The sequence below is a fragment of the Parus major genome, chromosome 3, assembly GCF_001522545.3.
Source record: "Parus major isolate Abel chromosome 3, Parus_major1.1, whole genome shotgun sequence".
NCBI lineage: Eukaryota > Metazoa > Chordata > Aves > Passeriformes > Paridae > Parus > Parus major.
The window spans coordinates 111,400,503-111,421,743 of NC_031770.1; the positions used below are offsets into that span (position 1 = coordinate 111,400,503).

At 44.0% G+C, this 21,241-nt stretch overlaps 1 protein-coding gene across 1 annotated transcript in view; it reads right to left on the reverse strand.

Moving 5' to 3' along the window:
• The window catches only part of FZD3 (frizzled class receptor 3), a 47,273-nt gene that overhangs the window by 16,047 nt on the left and 9,985 nt on the right, over positions 1–21,241 (reverse strand). The window contains exons 3-4 of the mRNA XM_015623106.1: positions 7,312–7,508; positions 5,281–6,298 (exon numbers count right to left, since the gene is read on the reverse strand). Of these exons, the coding sequence (XP_015478592.1) occupies positions 5,281–6,298; positions 7,312–7,508 (1,215 nt within the window). The remainder of the gene's footprint in view (positions 1–5,280; positions 6,299–7,311; positions 7,509–21,241) is intronic.

Here is a 21,241-nt window from a genome sequence, read left to right on the forward strand (position 1 = left end):
GAGGAGCACTGCAAAGCCACGGGCTCTGCGTGTCAGGGATTAATTCTTGCCAGCTCTTCTTGGTGTTTCTTTTGTTTCAGCCCAGTTTTGGTTAAAACGAGCTCCAGGATATTCAGCAGAGGGAAGGAAAAAACCAAAGAGGAATGAAACTTGGAAATGTTGCCCCTTTAAAAAAGCAGCAAAACAAAGCAATTTTGGGGATGTTAATGAGCCAAAAGAGCCTGCACACACAAAAAAATGTTAATTTTGCTCCACAGAACCTGAGAATTATTTGGTTTGGAAATGACTGAAAGCTCATCCCCACCACCCCAGGTCGCTCTGAGCCATGGGCAGGGATGCCACATCTAAAAGGATCTTGAAAATGTCCAGTAAAATTAAAAATGTAATGTTATCAGCTCCAAAAAGTGCATTTGGAAAAATGAGAGATGAGCAAACTGCTGAATTCTTGAGGCAAAATTACCAGCAGGGGACAGGATTTTAATCTTATTAATATTTTAATCCCAATATTAAAACCCGTTGGTCCAATGTTGCCAGATAAAACATTAAAATTTGTGTTAAAATCTCAATATTAACAGGAATAAACTGCTAAGTTTGTACTTTTATTCCCTTTGTGCCTCACCAGCCAGGGATGGGAGTGAGTGGAGTGAAACTCCAGTAAAATTTAATTTTAAGCCCACATTTAATTTTATTTTTTTTAATTTTAATTTTATCCCACAGCAAGGCTGGGGCCTGGACTTGGAATGAGACAGGAGTGGAAAACAAAAAAAAAAGTGAAAAAAATGGGATTGTCTATTATTGTTGCTGATAAGAAAGATATTTTCTATGACATCATTTTACAGCTCAGAATAATTAAGTTTTTCAAAATGCCAAAAAAAAGTTATAATTTTTTTTTAAAGAGGAGATCAGAAGGAAAAGATTTAGAGATAAGCACAGGAACTGCCTCAAAGAACTCGGTGAAAATTACTTTTATAAGAGTTGTGCTCATCATTCCTGCAGAAAAACTCCTCCCTATCAGCAGCAAAGTGAAATAATCTTTATTCCCTATTTATTTATTTATTGTATCCCCTATTGATTAGGGGAAATCCTAATGGGATTCCCAAATTCCAGGAATTTCCATCTTATTGACATTCAATCTTCAAAAAATGGGCAAAGAAACTCTCATTTTCTTTCTGGAATGGTTATAAAGATTCAGCCAAGGCTGGTCAGGATGGAGAAAGTGAATTTCAAAGAGTTTATTCTGATTTTTGAAGGGGATTAACTGCAAACCTTCCCCCCACTTTTCCTACCCCTTTTTCCCACAAGAAATTTCCCCAGAATTTTGCAGCAAAAAATCCCAAAATAAAAAAAACCCAGTGAGAACCAACGTGAGCTCCTGAAAGAGATCACAAATTCCTCCTGCTCAGTTCCTCCTCCCAGGGACTCCCAGTACAGCTGCAAATGTCTTTGAAATGTTTTATTTCCCTTTTTTTATCTCTTTAGTATCCAAATTTGAAGCCTCTCCCAGCAGCTCAGTGCTGAGTCTGCCTCTGAAGCACCCATGGAGTCTCTTTAGGTTTGGATTTGAGATAAATTAAACCTAAAACTTCCTTTACTTTGCAGGAAATGAGATTTTTCTTGACTTTTGAACTCCTACTTTTCCTAAGAGAAATATACATTACGAACAGCTTTGGGGACAGACTTTACTGAGTCTCTATTTCACTTTTTTAGCCAAATTCATCCCATTTTGGGACCTTTTTCCACAGACTGGAGCAGGTCACTGTGGCCCAGTTTTGATTTTTTTTATTAATTCCAAGAGGAATAAAACTCCATCACTCTCCTTGCAAGGAATAAACCAGGACAAGTGCAGGACAAGGATGTGGAACAGCAGATAAATGAACTTCAAAGTTGCTTTTTTTACTTCCTTTTCACCTCTGCCTTTACTTCTGGGGTCAGATGGAAAGGAAATCACAGCTTTTATGGCAACAGGAGTTTAAAACCTGAGTGGAAGCTTTTCCTAAAATCCAACCTGACCCTCCCCATCAACCTGGGACCATTTTGTCCTTCTGCAGCCCAAAATTTTATCCCAAAATTTTATTATTTTATTTATTTTAATTTATTTTATGTAAAATTTTTTAAAAGAAATTTACAGCAGATAAATGAACTTCAAAGTTGCTTTTTTTACTCCCTTTTCACCTCTGCCTTTACTTCTGGGGTCAGATGGAAAGGAAATCACAGCTTTTATGGCAACAGGAATTTAAAACCTGAGTGGAAGCTTTTCCTAAAATCCAACCTGACCCTCCCCATCAACCTGGGGTCGTTTTGTCCTTTTGCAGCCCAAAATTTTATCCCAGTGCACCTGGATCTGATTTAATTCCCACAGGATATCCCATTCCATCAGCATCTGGGAAGGAATTGCAAATGAGAGAGGAAAGGGATAAACTTTGAACTTTGGGTCAGGATTAAACAAACCAAGCCAGCACCAAGAATTTATTATTGAGAATGGTGAAATTCTCTCGAGGCTCCGCCCTGGGAGCCGTGAGGCAACGTTGGGTTCATTTCATGGACCCAAAATTCAAAATTCAGCTCCTTGGTTGAGTATTCCTGTGCTGAAAGCAGATTCCAAAGGCAGTTTCCTCCTCCAGAAAAAGAAAAATGTCCCAACCTCGGTAAAAAGGGAAGGGGAAGGATCAGGACAGCTCTAGGCCAGCGTGAGCGGAGATTTCCTTTCCTGCTCTCTCCCAGATTTTGGAGCACAGAGCACAGGACAGGGCAGCACAAATTCCTTCTGTCCCTGTCCACGAGGAGAGGGAAAACTGGGACATGGATTCCCTGCCCCGGGGGCAAAGAAGATTTTATTTCACAAGGAAAGCAAGGGATGCCTCCCAGATTTGCCAAAAAAACCCAGGAGAATCCAAACCCAGGCCACACCAGGAATCAGAGTGGGTGATTTCCCACATCAAGGGATCTTGTGGCTTTCTCCACTCGGGGAATATTCCAAGTTTTGGGAATATTTCTGGTTTTTAGGCAGCCAAATAAACACAGTTTCTGGTTTTTATGGGAACCCCAGCCTGGCTGTGGAGCAGGCAGGAGAATCCGCGGCACAGCTCCGACCCTCCCGCCAGGAGCAGCTGCAGATTCCCACCCCCCTCAAAGGGAATTTTCCAGAAGGAATTCCTGTGGCATCATCTCCCATGGCCAAGATGATGTCATGCCCCGATGGATTATTTTTTTTTTAACCTCGGATTTGCTGGTGTTGGGAAAAAAACCCCGACCGCCACAACCCAGAAACATTGGAAGTTAATTAAATAACATTAAAGCTTCATTAAAACAGGCTCTTATTTCACCACTGAGGGATATTCCCCACAAAACTCCACATTTCCCCCTAATTTAAGGATATATTTCACCAGCAAGAGCTAAGGATAAAATCATTTTCCCCCCACAGCTTTGGGAATCTGTTTCAGTTATAAATCCGGATTAATATGGAAAATGTGTTTATTTTGAGGGAGAAAAAATATAAATGGATGGGTTAAAAGAAAGAAAAAAAAGCCCAACAAACAACCCCTCTAACACTCCCTGGGGTCTGCAGGTCCTTCAACCCAATTTGATGTGAATGAAACCATTATTGTTCTTTTCACTCCCGCTGGGCCGTTATGGAAACGGTTTGCCAGCGATTTCAGGAGCGTTTTCCTACGTGTTTCTCATCATTCCCACCCTCGGTTTCGAGGTTTAAAACAAGTTTTTTGCTGGAAATTTTGCCTCCCCAAAACCCTCGTGATTTTTATGGATCTTTAAATTTTGATTGGCACTTGGTGGGTGTTGGAAATGAATCAAGAGAAAGCCACGTGTGGCTCCTTTTTATTTTTTCTCTTTGTTTTGAGGCATCAGCCGGTTTGAACGGATGAAAACCTGCAGCAGTGAAGACTCAATTAAGCCAAAGGAACTGCACACACCCACTGCCAGAGATCTGCTGCCATAAAAATGCTCCCACCCTAATAAAACCTTCAAGAGAAATAAAAAAAAAAAAACAACCCCAAACCAGAAAGGGTTAAAAGGTAATAAAAGGATTATTATCCAGCCTAAGCCAAACCTTTAAGTGATATTTTATTGCATTAAAATATAAGCTTTGATGACTCAGCTGGTGTTTTAAATGCTTCAGAGACCAAAATGTTAATTTTTAAATGTCCCTCTGCGTGCAGCTGTAAAATAGAGGTTTGCTGTGAAACCCTCTGGAAATAAAGTTCCAGAAAATATTTAAGGAATGCCATTCTGGCCCAAAAGCAGGCAATTAATCCCTAAAATCCTTTCTTTTCAACTGCATCTGAATAAACCAGTGGAGGGGTTGATCTTTGGGCTCTTAGAGGCTTCTGTTCCTGTGATAACTCAATTAAACCGAGCAGATAAGTCTCAATTTCTTGGGAAAAAAACCCAAAGCTGATGAGCTGCAAGCTCTGGTTTTCATCAGAAGATGCTTCAAGTTGGATTTTATACAGATGTTCCTGGCACAAAATGAGCACCAAACCTCCAGGCCATCAAAGCCCCAAAAGCTCCAGGCCATCAAAGCCCCAAAACCCAAAAAAAGAACAAGAATTGCAAAAAGCATCCTGATGACAACTCGGTTTAAACACCAACAACCAAAAATAAACTCATCAAGCCCCAGTCAAAGGAAGGAAAACTCCACTCTCAACATCTCCTTTGAGTGGAAAGAGACCCAAAAGGTCCCTGGAATCAGCCCAAATCCAAAATCCAAAAATCCAAAATCCAAAAGCCCAAATCAGCTCAAATTCCAGATGATTCCACTGTTTCAAATCCACCATCATCGTGTCCACCACCTTCACCCCTTCCCCACAGGGAGGGCACAAAGAATTCATTTTCCCCCCTAACAAATTCAAATATTCTATATTTGCTCCGTTCTCAGTAATTTCTTTGTGCTTTGGTAATTTCTGGGACTTTAATATTAAAAATTGAATTTATAAGACTAAAGAGTCCGTAGGTCAGTGTTTTGTAAAATAAAATCTTTCTATTTGCTTGTGGGATAACACTTGGAGAACGACAGTAGGTGAGGCTCTGTGGCCATGCCTACATGTAAATACTCGGAATATAAAAGGAACCTTAAGGACTCCTAATACTGAAAAATATTGAAATAATATTGAAATAACATTGAAAAATTAATTCAGCCTCTAGGAGTACGAGCAAGACTGACATCCCCTAGTGCCAGCAGCTCTTGGGACACATCTGCAGCCCAGCCCTGCACGGGACAGGAGGAGAAGGGTGGTGGGTGTAGATTTGGGAGGTGCTGCTCACCTGGTAGGGACAGGGGATGTGGTACTCCCGGCAGCGCTCCTGGATCCACGTGGTCTCCCACACGCCCCGGTAGGCCTGCTCGTAGAAGTAGCAGCCGATCACCACCAGCAGGGGCACGAGGTACAGCACGCTGAACACGCCGATGCGGATCATGAACTTCACCAGCTTGTCCTGGTTCTCCTTCTCCAGCGGGATCTCGATGCGGACGCGGTTGAGGGAGATGATTCCAGCCAGCAGCAGGGAGACTCCCACCACCACGTAGAGGCAGAGGGGCGCCAGCACGAAGTACCTCAGCGCGTCCACGTCGTAGAGGCCGACGAAGCACACGCCGCTGATGTTGTCGCCCTCGATTTTGTTCATGGCCAGCAGGATGATGGTGAGGGTGCCCGGGATGCCCCAGGCGCTGGCGTGGAAGAGCAGGGCCTTCTTCTCGATGGCCTCGCTGCCCCACTTGGGCACGGCGGCCAGGAACCAGGTGATGGTGAGGATGACCCACCAGACGCTGCCGGCCATGGTGAAGAAGTAGAGCACCATGAAGAGCATGGTGCAGGCCTTGTTGTGGGAGCCCTGGGTCACCGTGGACGCCTTGTACTGGGAGGGGCTGGAGGCGTTGCAGGCCACCCGGTCCTCCAGCAGGAAGCCGATGAAGAAGATGAGGGACACCATCATGTAGCAGACGGCGTAGAAGATGATGGGCCTCTCTGGGTAGCGGAAGCGCGTGACATCGATGAGGAAGGTCAGGAAGGTGAACAAGGTGGCCGAGAGGCAGACGATGGAGATGACGCCGATGAAGTAGCGGGCGAAGGACAGCTCCTCCCGGCGGAAGTACATGTTGGGGCAAGGAGGGGAGCAGTCCCGGACCCTGAGGAAGGAGTAACCCAGGTCTGGGTCGATTTTCAGCTCCCGAGGACACCAAAAGCCGTAATCCCGCTGGACGGCCATCGGGGCCTCCTCCGTGGGCTCGCCGGCCAGGTTGAGGTCAACCAGGCGGGGATAGGGCTCGTCGCAATCTGGGAACCTGAAAAGAGGCATTTACGAGGGATGTACTCACAGTTTAACCTCATTTCTAGGTGTGACTTCAGGAAAACCGACTGGAGCAAAAGCAGACAACCCAAAACACGGGGAATCCATGAAATTCTGCACTACTTTGTCACAAACTCACCCCACAGCGCAATGTTGAAGCTATATAAAATTAGTTTAAAAATAAAACAAATGAGGAGCCCGTTTGGGCTTTAAGAAGGAAGGTAAGGATGCAAAATCCATCCCAGGAAATCTGTGAGTTCAAGCCCACGGCAGCAGGGTTTTAAAAACACTTTAAAGCCTTTCCTAGGGAACTGCAGTCACTGCTCTCAGACAGGCGGCGACACCAAAATTCCAACTAGCAACGCCAGTTTTTATAAATGGAATTATGATCAAGATATTTGTGTGGTTGACACCAGCATTAATAAATTGAATTATTGGAGATATTTGTGTAAATAAAGCTGTGACTGGAGGCTGAGGACTGCTGGAGTTTCGAAGGAGAGATTGGAGCAACCCCTGTAACCCAGAAACATCCTCTGACCTATTTAACTAAAACAATTTTAATTGTTTTTCATTCTCTCCAATCCAACTGTAAATTATTTCCTCCTTTTTGTGCTCCTCAGTTCCATTAACCATTGGAGCCATTTATAAAAAACAACAAAGCACGAAGATACCGCGTTTTACTCTCGTGCATATTCTGTCTCGAACAGCTTGGGACACCACTGGATCGATTTTCCATAAATTTATTTGTGCAATGTAAAGCTGTTTGCAGCTCAGCGAGGGGCACATGCTCTGCAAACAGCTTTGAGATCTCGCCCTCATCAAACCCAGCCGATTTTCAGCTGATCTCCTGGGCAGAAATAGGAACTCACCTCCCACATCAGGAAATCCTCGTGACGGAAAACGTTTCAAACACCTGTTTTTTACATAGAACATCATGGATGGGAGTAAAATTTTACCCTGGAATAAAATAAAATAAAAAAACCCAAAAACCAAGAGGTATTTTCTCACCTGGTGCACTCCATATCCTCGGGCCAGGAGACCCCGAACATCTCCATGAGCTTGGAGCACTCGCTGTGGGCGCGCTGGCAGAGGCGGCGGCAGGGCAGCGTCACCCGCCCGTACTCCATGCACACCGGGGCGTACAGGGCGCACAGGAAGGGACGGAAATCCCGGGAGCATTCCAGGTTCACCATGGGGTGGAAGGGCTGGCACAAAGGAAAAGAAATTAAAATAAAAGATAATTTGATAGATGCAAGCAGCACTTTTTTGTGGGATATTTCATTTTTGTCTCATCGCAACCGCGATCTTCTGGCTGCTGGGAGAAATGATCATCAGGATAGAACTCGGGGGTTTTAGGAAGACAGGTGAGTGTGGGGACAATGAAAATATTCCCAAGGGGTATTTATGTCCTCCATCTGCATTAAAATCAGTGGGAATTAGATGGGTAAATTGCCCTGAGGGTGGATTTCAGTTCTCTCATGAAGGGGTATCCGTGGAAGGAAAACATTTCCAGCCCAGCTCTTTAAATTCCCACAGAACTTCCAGGGCTGTGACCACACTGAAGGCACAGCCAAGATGTCATTTCTTGCCTGAGCATCAGAAAGCACCGCGAAATCAAAACCTGAAAATATAAAAGAGAATAAATAAGCGTCGCCTCGTGCTCCCGTGGTGCTTCATAACAGGTTTGGGTATCAATGAGAGCAACACTCATTGGAAGCTCTGAGAGAAAATCGATCAGAGTTAGGCAAATACAGCTGGTCTGGAGTATTCCTGAAGGATAAGGATGGAAAAATAAAGAGGACAGGGATTTATGTCTTAGAAGAAGCTGGTGCACGTGATAATCTGCGTTATTGTCCAGTGAGGGTTCATTCTGCTCTTGGTTTTTGTGGTTTGTCCTTGAAACTCTCCAAGAATTAATCAATGTTTTATCCCAAATCTCTGTGGGACCCACCGCCATCCAAAGCCTCACAATCTCTTTGGATATCATCAAGATCGATGATATTCCCGTGAGAGCGGAATTAGGGAATACTGGAACACATTAGGATTCCCAATTCTGGAATAAAACAAACCCTGGACTGTAAAAACACCTCCACGAGCCACTTCTCCTCCTGATTTATATTTCAAATCACAGCTCAAAGGGAAAAGGTGACAGTGGCTTCAATCAACAGCTTTGTTCTACACAGATTTTTAGAAAAAGTCCATTATTTGGACACCAGGGCTTCCTCCACAGCCCAGCAGGATTAAGGAGCCGGAATTCTAATCCTTGGAATTTGCAGTGCGATAGCTGAAGCACAAATGAACCTGCTATGTATAAATACATATAAATCCTAAATCTTGTTACAAGTGAGGCTGAAGAGGAGCTGCAGAAAGATTACATTCTCAAGCAGCAATTTTTTTTAAACCAATTCAGCATTTTTTTTTCCCCAAAAAAACTACAGAAAAGAACTGATCTAACTGGAAAAAGTAGGTCATTTTATGTGACCACAAAATAGCAAATACTGGGAATTATAAGGAAAAATTTCACTTCTCCCTCACCAACTCTTTATTCTCCCAATCCTTCCCAGAAGTCTCCTTCCCTCTGCAAAGGGTAAATTTTGGGATTAGAAGACACAACCATGATTTAAATTTTTTTTTTTTTAAATCATTATTATTTATCAAGTTGATAAAATTCCCTTAATTTCTCAAACATCCCATGAAATTCCGCAATAACTTGCAGGAAGAGCAGGATGAGCCTCCCTGGAGTTATCAACCAGGAAAGAGGCAGCAGCAGTTGGGAAATATTTACATTCACAGGCTCAAAGAATTTCTTCTGTTTGGCTGGACGTGTACTTCAGATTTATCTTTATTTATAAATTTATTTGTGAGTATTTATTGTCTACAGCAGAGTTAAAGCCATTGTTTGACCACATGGATCCAAGAATTTGATTCCAGGGAGTTACAACACCTGCCTGGAAAAGCTGGAGGTAAAAAGTCTTTACCTGATGGGAAGGGAAAAATAAGAACTCCACTTTTATTCTGGTAAGAATTCAACTTCCCTTCTTTTCAAAAAGCATTGAAAATCAGAATATTAAGGTAAAACTTTACAGAAAACAGTTCCTGTTTTCATGCCTGCCCCAATCCCAAAGTTTTGCTTCCCACCACTGCAAGTTTTCACAAAATTCATTAAATTTCACTGAATTTCAAGTTCTGACAATTTCCCCCCTCCCTTCACCTGATACACCCCTCTCTTGGAAAAGATGTTCCCAAATTTCCTCTTTTCCTGCTATTTTTCCCTCATGGAAAGATCTGTTTGGTTTTGGTGGAGCTGCAGAGGCTGAGAAGAGACCTCGCAGCACCTCGAGGTGCGCAAACACAGCTCCAGGTGAAGGGGCAGGACAGGAGGGAACGGCCTCAAGCTGTGCCAGGGGAGCTTCTGGCTGGACATCCGAGGGAATTTCCTCATGGAAAAGCTGTTAAACGTGGGAAGGGGCTGCCCAGGGAGGTTTGGAGTCCCCATCCCCGGAGGTGTCCAAGGAATCAACACCCAACTCTGGTGATGAGGATCGGCCACAGGTTGGACTCGATGATCCCAAAGATCTTTTCCAGCCTAAATGATCCCGTGAGCTTTGAAACCGTGAAGAGGCTGAGCTGGAGAACAGGAGAAGAAAACAAAATCCCTACAACAACTCCTGATAACACAGAAAAAGAAACTCACTCGCTCTGATCCAGCGTTTGTGCCCGTGGGCAGCTCCCTCTGAAAGCGCCCCAAAAAATGATCTCCAAATTGCCTTCCCCCCTCGCAGCTCCTGAGATGAAAAGTCACCTCCACCTACTGATTATGGTGTTCCCTATTAAAAAATAAACACGGGGAGATTAAAAGACTCTTTTCATGCTCTTGCCCAAGGAAGCAGTGCAAGTTACGACATCGAGCGGAACAAAAGGCTCTCTGTTAGATGGGATGTGCTTCAGAAAAACGCCCGGTGAACAACTCTAGCAGGAAAAAAAGGAAGAGGACGAGGGCAAGAGGAGGCGTGGCAGCCAAATTGATTTCAGTGATTCAGGCCGAGTCTTGGAAAAGCCAAGAGAAGGAAGAGAGAAATGTTTAGGAAGAGAGGAACTCTCCTTGTCCTCTGCTTTGCCTCTCAGGTGTCCTGTGAAGGGACCTTAAAGATCATCACTGCCAACTTCCATCCTCCAAGGGATGAAAACCAAAGGACAGGAGGAATGAGAAGATTTTCCCCCACTCCAAATAATTTTCCAAACAAATCCTCACTTTTGAAAAAGCAAGAGCAGTAATTCAAATCATAAACACACCACGGAACAGAGCTCCAATGTGAGACCTCATAGCACCGGGAGATAATAAACCAAATTACAAACCAAATTATTTTATTTTATACCGACATTTGGCTGTCATTCGGGAAGTGACTTGGTAAGATTCAAACCAAACTACTTGGATGATCTTTCCCCGTTGTGTTTATTTATACATTCTATTCTTTGATCAGAGGACTAAACAGGAAGCATCCTCATCAACTCAGAGAGAGAAGGAGGGAACTTTTTTCCCCCCAGGCTCCTGGGAAGAGAGTGATGCGATGATTCTCAATTGCTGTTGCAATTCCCGGGTGGAAGCAGAGGCCTCGGGGCACATCCCGGCTCGGAGCAGCCACATCAGCTGCTCTTTGTCCTCAATCTCCCGGCCTTTGATGGAGCTCGCTGTTCATTATGGAAAAAAATCGGGAATTGTGTCCCAAAGCCTTCCAGGCTCTCTGGACTGGTTTGGATTTAACTCTTCAGACAGCTCCTGCTCCCACCAAGCACCTCCAGCCTGCTGCTCTGAGGAGCAGAATTTTCCTCGAAACTCTGAAAATTTATTTTCCATCTGTGAACCTCTGTGGATTCACTGGATCCTGCAGCTCGTGGTGAGGAAAGGTTTGCTGCAGGTTCACACCTGAGCCGAAGAGCTGCTGGAATAAAACAGGGCCCTGCCTCAACCCAGCTCTGCTTCCTGAAGAAAATCAGGGAATGTTCACAGCAGAGCAAAAATCAGAGATGTGGGGCATGAACTTGGCAGAAAATCAGGGCCATTTCTACTTTTTCCCACCCGTTTTGGCTGGATCATGCCATGAAATCAAAGGTGAAGGCAGCCAGGTGTGCAGGAGTGAGTTTGTTTCTCCTGGAATCCACCCAGCTCACCCGATTTCATGTGACTCTGGCACTGCAGAGCCTTTATTCCGTTTTCTGAAGGCAAAAGGTGATTTTGCCCAAGCCTGCTCCCAGTGCTCGGTGCCAAGACACGTTCAGTGAGAATTCCTGGCACAAAGCACATCCCGCCTTACCTCACCACCAACTTCCCCGTTGAGAAACTGAGGTCTAACTTTTATTTTTGGATTTATTTCTGGTTTCTCACAGTGCTACACGTATGTAAAACTGAGGTGTACTTGTATTTTTGGATTTATTTCTGGTTTCTCCCAGTGCTACACGTATGAAAAACTGAGGTTTACTTTTATTTTTGGATTTATTTCTGGTTTCTCCCAGTGCTACACGTATGAAAAACTGAGGTGTACTTTTATTTTTGGATTTGTTTCTGGTTTCTCCCAGTGCTACACGTATGAAAAGCCAAATGGGGCTTGTTGAGTTTTTCCCCTTCAGCAATATTGGAATTAGCTATTCCCAATGAACCCCACAGCTTTTCAATATCCCACATCTCATAATTCGATGGCAGCTGGAAAAATCCCAATTGCAATGAGGAATAGACTGACACTGCACTGCTTTAGGGGCTGGGAAGGGGAAAAAAAAATCAGATTGTTTTAGCACTAAAAAGAAATGTCTGCATTTAAATAGTTGTTTAAGAAACTCCAACAATAAAAAAAGATAAGTCATTTCTGTGGGTTCCAATGATGCTTTTTCCGTGCTATAGCCTGAACTAGGCACTCACCCTGTTATTCACCTTAAAACCCAAGGCAAATTATTTTACCTGCCCATAAATAAAACCATCCCAAGCTTTCTTTTCTTAGCCAAGGTTAATTTCTGCAGGGAAAAAACCAAAGGTGGATAAAGATGGGAGTAACTAAAAGGCAGAGAATGACGTTAATCTCTGCCCGTAGGTTTGGGAAGCAAAGCCATCTGCTCTCGTTCTTTTTGGATGTCTCCTGCTGCATTCTGAATTCCAAAGTTCCTCTGGAAGACGGCATCCATCTGTCAGTCTGCACTTTCCCTGGATGTGGGTGTTTTTTTGGGAATGGGGGGATGCAGGTGGGTGGTCCTGGAAACCATTTCCATTTGCAGGGAGCGTTGGGGTGGTGGCAGCTGAGAGGGTTTGGGATTTTTCCTTCCTCTCCATGTGCCTGCTGTGATGGGTTTGGGAGAATTCCAGAGGGATGTTATCAGAGAAATAAATCCACCAATAAACCCACCATCCCCTGGACTGCATTTTAGATACTGTTAAATAAAAACACATTGCCTGGGCAAGGAAGAGACTTGAGGGCAGGAGCTGTAAATCTCATCAAAATCCTGTTTTTCATAGAAATGACACATTCCCATCTCCTGCAAGGATGACATTCCCAGTGGGAGCGTGATCACGGCTTCCAGACCTGCTGGGAAAAGCTCCAGCGCTGCTGTCACCGTGGGGAGGGGAAGGAGACCCATGGTGAGAAGTGGAAAAACAACAACCTCTTTCTCCTTTTCTTCTTCCTTCTCCTCCTTCTCCTTCACTGCTCACAAATTTCCCTTGCTGAGCAAAGGAGGAAAAGCGTTTGGTGGGATTTGTTAGAGGATTTGACACTGACTGGATGGAATCCACAGCCAGATCAGGTTCTTCAGTGCCCAAAAAAAAAAAAGGATTTCTGTAAGTCACAAATGGGATGGAAAATTTGTATTCATCTCCCCATTTCATTTTTACAGCTTTAAGAATGCAGGGTGGCAGCGTCTGCCACATCACACACAACACCAAAACCCTGCAGAATGCACCCAGACGAGCTGAATTTCCAAACGCAGGAAACGCTGAGCACTCCCACTGAAGAGAATTTACTTTTTATTCTGTTTTATTCTGCTCCTTCACAGACCCAGCTGATGCAGCAGGATGTCCAAGGGTGTTTAACATCACAATTCCCCTGTTTTCCACTGGGATGGCAGCAGAAGGCTCCTGTTCCCTGAATTTTGACATTCAAGCCCAAGTGTTTCTTGGCAGGTGGATCTCAATTCCTTAAATATCAATTTTGCTGTCATCAAACGGTCACAAAACGAGGGCAAATCCCAGCTGACACCTAAGACATTTTCACAAGAGGCAGAAGTCAATTTATCCTCTTCCTCTGCTACCCTGACTTGGGTTTAAGGTGAATTAAAGCGAATTTCAGAGCCTCAGCCCCACAGCACAGCAGACAAACCCTTCTTGAGAGAAGAGGCAGGAGGCTGTTGGAGCAGAATTCCAGCAGCCAGGAGGGGCAGGAGGCTGTGAAATCCAGGAGCAGAACCTTTGGCAGGCAGAAAAGCTGCGAGTGACGAGCTGAATGAATTTGGGAAGTTTTGTTTGCTCCTCCCTCAGCAGCTGGAATTCTCCCGTGAGATTTTCCCACCGGGAAACAGCGGTGGGTTCAGCTGGAATAAATCCCCTCATGGCTGAGCTGGGAATGTTGGAGACTTTTCTCCGAGAAGGAATCACCATCCAACAGCTCCCCTGTTTTCCCTGGCTGCAATCAGGACCAGCAGCTCCTTGGGAAGAGGTTAAATAAGTGAATTTTGATGAATTTTTGCTCCCTATGGAAAAAAATTTCATCTAAATCCTTCAAGGAATGATCCTGCGATATCCACAAAGTTTCTGCCCAAATTAAACCCCAAAAGTACCGAGGGGATAAAATGACACATCTCCACGGGAAAAGTCCCCCAAAAAGGGTTTTTTTTTGGTGTTGGGAAGGAGCAGAGCCTGATCCACTACAACAATATCCAGAATTAACACGATGCAAACTGAAGTAAGAACATAAATCTGCTGGGTTGAAGTTATAAAAATGATTCTGGATAACGCTGACATTTTAACAGCTGTGTCTCAATCTAAAGCTGTTAAATCTGTTAAATCTAGATTCCAGCAAAACCACATGCACATGTTGGGTGCCAGAGAAAAACTGACATCTTTGGGCCTCAAAATTAAGGATATTTCATGGAGAAATAATTAAATTGTATTGTTTAGAATTATTCTAATAAAGATATTATATTCTTTTTCCCTCATGTTGGCTTTCCAGGCAGATCCTGGGCTGTATTTTGGTGGAAGTAATCAAAAAATCATTAATTCAAAAATAATTAATTCAAAACTCATTAATTCAAAACTCACAGTTGCTCCATGAGCATAAATAGTTCTCCACAACCTCTGCAGCCCTGCTGTCCCCTAAATCATGGAATCACAGAACCATGGAATGGTTTTGGGTGGGAAGGAACCTCAAAGCTCATCCAGTTCCAACCCTGACACCTCCCACTCCTCCAGGTTGCTCCAGCCTGGCTTCGGACACTCCCAGGGATGGAGCAGCCACAAATTCTCTGGGAATTCCATCCCAGCCCCTTGCCATCCTCAGAGGGAGGAATTTCTTCCTCATTTCTCTGCATTTACTGGAGTAGGATCCACCCAAACCAAGCTGCCCCAACACCAAACTCAGCTCAGCAGCACCTCCCATTTAATTCTGTATTTACCCCACCCCAGCTGTTACTGCTTTTTACTACAATTTAATTTTATTACAATTTTTAACTCCAGATTATTTTGTTTGTGAGGATTCTCAGGGTCTGGAGATTATTTCAACACCAGCTGCAGCACCCCAGCACTCTTCCCACGCATTAATTGGGAAGATGTGGCCAGATTACGACATAATCCAGATTTTACTCAGGAAAATTTGTAAATTCACCTGAAAGTCTGGCTGAAAAACCAAGAGTGTTTTTCTCAGTGTCCCCTGGGGCTCCACACAAAATCATCCTGTACTGTGAGCAAGCCAAAAAAAAATCACTACAGCAATACAAAGTGAGCTTCAGCTGAATCTCAGGGACAACTTTCCGTATTTTGGAATTAGCCATGGAATTCTTCCTGCACAGCTGGACACAAACAACGAGGAAATGAGGTGGATTTGGGGGAAAACTGCAATCTTTGGAAAGAGATTTTCCTTTTCTTTCATGATTATAATTCTACAGCGAGTCTGTAGGCTCTGAGCAAACACTGACTGAATTTATTGGGATTTTTTTCCCTAATTTTTTTTTTTCATTGGGATTTTTTTTTTCTGATTTTTCAAAGGAATTGCCCATCCCAATATAAATTTCTCTTATCCAATTAAGGAATTACAAGAGGGCAACCAAAATGGCCTCTGTGTTCACCAGACAATAATGCAGGAAAGTTGAGACTGAGATACCTCAATTTACTCCAACGGATTAAATGAAAATTATTTATGCTTCTAAGTAGAGGAATTAAAATAATTAGTGGGCAACTTCAATTTTTTAACCATTTTCAAACCACTAATCATTTCTAGAAAACATGTGTGAACTGTAAATTAAAATTTAAGATTCATCAGGCACCATTCTCCCTTCCATTCAGCGCCAAGTTAATGAGGTCACAGCTGAACGCTACAGGGGAGGACGGGGGGGAAAGAATTAAAAATAATTGCAATTGTATCCCACTTTTCCACTGGCCAGACAGCTGTTATCCACCTCTGAACAACCAATCCTGAAATTGGAAATTGAAATTGAACCAAAACCATCAGAGCCAGGCCCCTGACTTGATTTTTTCAGTTAATAATTCAACAGATAAATATTTGACAGGAATTCCCATGGTGCCTCCACTCATTTGTTTCTGCAGCACCCAAAAAGGGTTTTTTTTAGTGCTCTCAAAACAGACTACAGAATATTTTCCCCTCAAAAGGCTGGGATTTTCTCCCTGTGGAGGCCATGAGTTTGTTCCTGGCTCTCTTCTGTACCACAGACAGAGTTTTGGGGAAAATCTCTGGAAAACTCCCAAGCAGGACAAGGCCAAACAATAACGGGATTAATAAGAGAGAGGGGACACGGCTGAGGGAAACAAGGGAAGACAAAAATCATTCTGCAATTGCTCTGCAGAGGATAATTCCAAATTATTTCCCAGTTTAATGGAATAAAAAGTGCAAGTATCTGTGGATATAGTGGGAGAACCCCACCAAAACTTTTTTGAAGGGTAAATGACGCTCCTAAAAATGTCGGGATGTGGATGGAATATCCCACAGGAGAGTTTGGAAGAATGGAATCAGTAGGATCAGACTGCAAAAGCAGGAAAGGCTGGACTGAATTCCTTGAGGGGAACAGGAGGGGCAGGAGGGGTGAGTTTTCCCACTGAATAACTGCAAAATGCCTTTTATGTGTCTATAAAAGTGCCCAAAAGGCTGGAAAACGCAGCTGAGGGAAGAGCAGGAGCGGGGCTGAAGGGCAGGAAAGGCAAAAGAGCTGGAAGCAGCGGGATGGGGAGTGGGGAGGAGTGTCAGAGCATTCCTTAATGAGTTCAGCTCTTCCCTCACTCCCAGCTCCCACTGCTTCCCAGCTCAGGGATGAGCACTGACAGCCAGAGATGAAAAAATTGTCCTTTAATCCATCCCAGCGCTCCTTTCTGATGGATCAGCTCCCACCGCAGGACATCCCAAAGCCACAGATCCCTGCCCGTCCCTGGAGTCCCCTCTGTGACCCTGGAATCTTCAAGGCAGCAAAGTGGGAAGGGAGGAAAAGGCTAAATTTTAAAAGGTTGGAAGTTTGAGATTCCCAGACAAAAGCAGCCCGCCTCCCGTGGTGCCAGGGAAAAAAGCGGATCCGGAGAACGGCGTTGCCTTTTTTGTGATGCCACTTGAATGAAGGTTATCGTGAGGAAGGGTTGGCAAAGAAGAGGAAAGAAAACATCTGAGTCCTCTGCAGTGTTTTAGCCACGAGGTTTGGAGGACAAATTCCCAAATAACTCCTTTCTCTTGGATGTGGTTGGATTCCAGACCTTTTCTGGAAGAACTGGATAATGTGTCAGGGAGAAAAACCTGGAGGCAAAGTGACTTCCTTGTCCTTTCACGCCTTTATATCAAACCTTTAATTTAATTTAATTTAATTTAATTTAACACCTTTGTAAACATGCTGATAAAATGTCGCCATCCCACCATATTTTTGTTTCCTTGCCTTTTTTTAAAATTTTTTTTAATTAATTTTTTTTTAAATTAAAAAATTTACTTCCCCCCTTCATTACTGACAACGAGCAGCAAACCCGAGATCCAAGGTCAAACTTTATAATCGAATTATCCTCTGCAGGTATTGAATATCTGCAACATATTGATATCTGCAATAATATCAATAATATTGAATTATCCTCACAGGTCTGTGCTGCACCTGCACCCTGAGGGTTAAAATGTGGAATAAGGAGGGGAAAATGAATTCTCAGGAGCAGCGATTCCGAATCTGCTGATTCTCAAGGACACAGAATTCACCCACGCCCCCACAAAGACGGGATGCAGATAATTGACAATATCACTGAGTCCTTATGGAGTGAAAAATATGTAATGCATGGGTGAGTTTTCAGGGAGAAATGTTAAAAATGTGATGCTTTCAGAGCTGTGAGGGGGGAGAAGAAAGCGAGAGGCTGACCAGAGTTGTCTCCTTGAATTTATAAAGAAAGATGTTTCTCCCTGCTCAGTGCCATGGACATGACAACTTTTGTCCTCCAAATCAGGAAACAGGGAATATAAACAAGTTTACAAATTGAAAGCAACTTTCAGAAGATAAATTTCGGGGTTTCCACACCGCACAAAGATGAACTACAAGGAGCCTTCCTCCCCTTGTTCAAATTCAAATTAAGCAGCCCTTTGTGCTTCCCTTTTCAAATTTCCTTCCCTGTTTCCATGGGAACCCCCGGGCTGAGAAGCCTGGGATGGAGCAGGAGGCCAAGCTCAGCGAGGGGTGTGAAAAGGGGAGGGAGTCAAAGGGCAGAATTTGGCTCGGGAGGAGAGAGATGCCAACCTTTGTCCCCCCACAAAGAGGGGGTAACCATAGGAACAACCCCGATGGAATCGGGAGGAGATGGAGGGGGGATCCCGGCCGAGATCATGAAATGGGAGGAAAACGGGAAATGGGAAGAAAATGGGAAAGGTGTGGTTAAAAACACGATGCCAGGACTATCTAAAGTCTTAAAAATCAACCAAAATGAGAGAAAACTTGAAGGGTTCCAACTTGGTGTTGGTTCTACATCCAGTTAATTCCATCAAACTGATTTATAGATTACAGAGAAACTGGGAAGAAGCGATTCCCGAATCCAACAGGAGAATTTAACCTTCTGAAGATGCTGAATAATCCCCTGGACTGAAGGGCTCTGGAGGTGTTTTCACCAATCACTCTACCAGCACTGCATCCCATTCATCTACTCCATAAAAACAGAAATAGCAGCTCCATAAAAATATAAATACGGCACGTTTTGATGATGGCACCTCGTAAAAAAGAGACGGCGGGAGGACGAGCCCTATAAAACCACAGAAAGGAAAACTTGTTGTGTCTCCAGCAGGGAATGTAAAAGCAGCAGGTGGTTTATTGAAGATGAAAGAAAAAACCCCAAAACAAACCAAAGAAACAACAGCAAATTCCTCCCAGCTCGTGTCGTTGCAGCCGGTGATTTTTGGGGGGGGTTCTTTGGAAATTTGGGCAGAAAAAGTGTAAATATCACAAATATATCCCTGTACTGAGCATGGTTCTGGTGCTCCTGGAATAAGGAGGATGTGGAATTGCTGGAGCAGCTCCAGAGCAGGTCACAGGAGATGCTCCAAGGGCTGGAATTCCCAGAGAAGCTGTGCCTGGATCCCTGGAAGTGTCCAAGGAAAGGCTGAAACCACCTGGGATGGTGGAAAGTGTCCCAAATCCATAAAAACCATCTGAATTTCCTCTGAACTCACCCATGTCTCCCAAAACAAAGAAGGAAACTGCAGCCATGCCAGCAAGATATTTCTGACAGTTATTGCAGATTTATTCCTTGTCTTCTCACTCTGGTGTGGTTTTCTCACCGGATCCATCTATCCTATAACTGGAACCACCACCACGCACCAGAAAAAGCAGGGAAAAGCCAATTTCCAACCCAAAAAGCACATCCCAGCCAAGCCACCCTGCTTTTAAGCAGCCAAACATTATTTATTGCCTGTTTTTTGCACAAAAATCACGCAAAGACGGAAAGGAATATCTGTGACCTCGTAATAGGTGAGAGTGGTAAAAACAAAACAAATATTCCCAAAATTCTCCAGCATTCTCTGGCACCTAAATTCACATTTTCCAAGCTCCATCTGACTTGTGCAGTGCTCTGTGTTTAACCATTCCAAATAAATCCGTGTGTGTTCCACCTTTCCTAATAATTCCTCCTTAAGGCTCCACCAGCTGCTGCAGATTGAGCCACGAGGCTCAGCCATCTGCCTCCCTGACCCCAAAAACATCCCCCTGGGAATACATCTTGATTAAGATGTGCAGTGCTGACTTTCAACTGAATCTTTACATAAAAGTAATATTTTTTTTAATTTTTTTTTTTTACCCCCTATGTTTGCACTGAGCCATTAAAGCTTAAATTTGTTCTCCCGTTTCCGCTCTAGGAATTTATGTTGGATTTGAGCAAATATGAACGTGGTGATAGAGTTCAGCTCTGGGTGTGCAAGCACTGGTTTTTCATTTTAACAAACCCCCCCCAAAAAACCTTTATTCCCATCATTTTTCCCCTCACTGCCACAGCCAGCATTTTAAAAATCCCCACGTGGCATCTTGTTCTCGTTAACAAACATGAAAAATTAAAAGATTGGTGTTTCTTGAATTACTCTTTGGGGAACATGTGTTAGGTGGTGGAAAAAAAAAATCCAGGTTTTCTCACACCTGTGATTTTGTTTTGATATTTGGGCACTGGTGGTCTCCAGGCAGGAGTTTGATCCCTTGTGTGCTCTGTGCTCGATCTAGGAGGAAATCTCTTTTTGGTGCTGGTCCTTTCAGGTTGCCCTGCGAAGCTCAGCCCTGGGGGGCCCCTCCCTGGTTTCTTGGAGCGCAGGGATAGGAATTTTTACATTATTTTAGGTTCAGAGAGTGCTCCACGAGATTGTTCCATTTGGGAAGGATCCATTCCTCCTGGAAATGGCAGACAGGGACACCTCTGGCTAGCCCAGGTGGCTCCAGCCTGGCTTTGGACACTTCCAGGGATCCAGGGGCAGCCACAGCTTCTCTGGGAATTCCATTCCAAGGCCTTGCCACCCTCACAGGGAGGAATTTCTTCCCAATATCCCATCCAACCCTGCCTTGTGGGAAGCCATTCCCTGTGTCCTGCTAACTTTGGGAATTACCACATCCCCCAAACACAAATCACTGCACACAGCAGCAGCAGCCCAAAATTCCAAAAATTTATTCCTGGACATGACTCGATCTGGATTAACTGCTTCCAAAAATTCCCAGCCAAAGCTTCTTCCCTTTCTTCCTCCAGCCTTCACCAACCTCAGAGCAGGTCCATGAAATAAAATATAAATAAAAATAAAATAAAACATAAATGTTTTATCTGAATGCAAATTATCACCTCCCGTGGCCGCTCTTCCTCTCCAAACAATCAGAATTATTCTCTGCTCTTGGAATTTGCAATATTCACTCCAATTATCTCAGAGCCTGCTGGATTTTCCTGTGAAAAGGAAAATTTCCCAGCTCTAACACGAGCCCATCCAAGGCTCCAAGCTCATTTTATAAAATTGTCAGATCACGCTCATTTTTGTACAAAACCCGCTGGGGGATGTAACAGCTCTGGTTCTTCCCAGGTTGTTCTTTCCCACCAAGGATTTCACCTTTGCCTGACACTTTGCAGATCAAGCCTGAACCAGAGGCTGCTGCATTTCAAACAGACCAGCCCCAGGTATTCCCAGAGCAGGAATTCCCAAGGACATTATCAGGAATTCCCCGGCTCTGCCCTCACCTCTGCCATTCCAGCTTTGCTTCAGCAATCCAA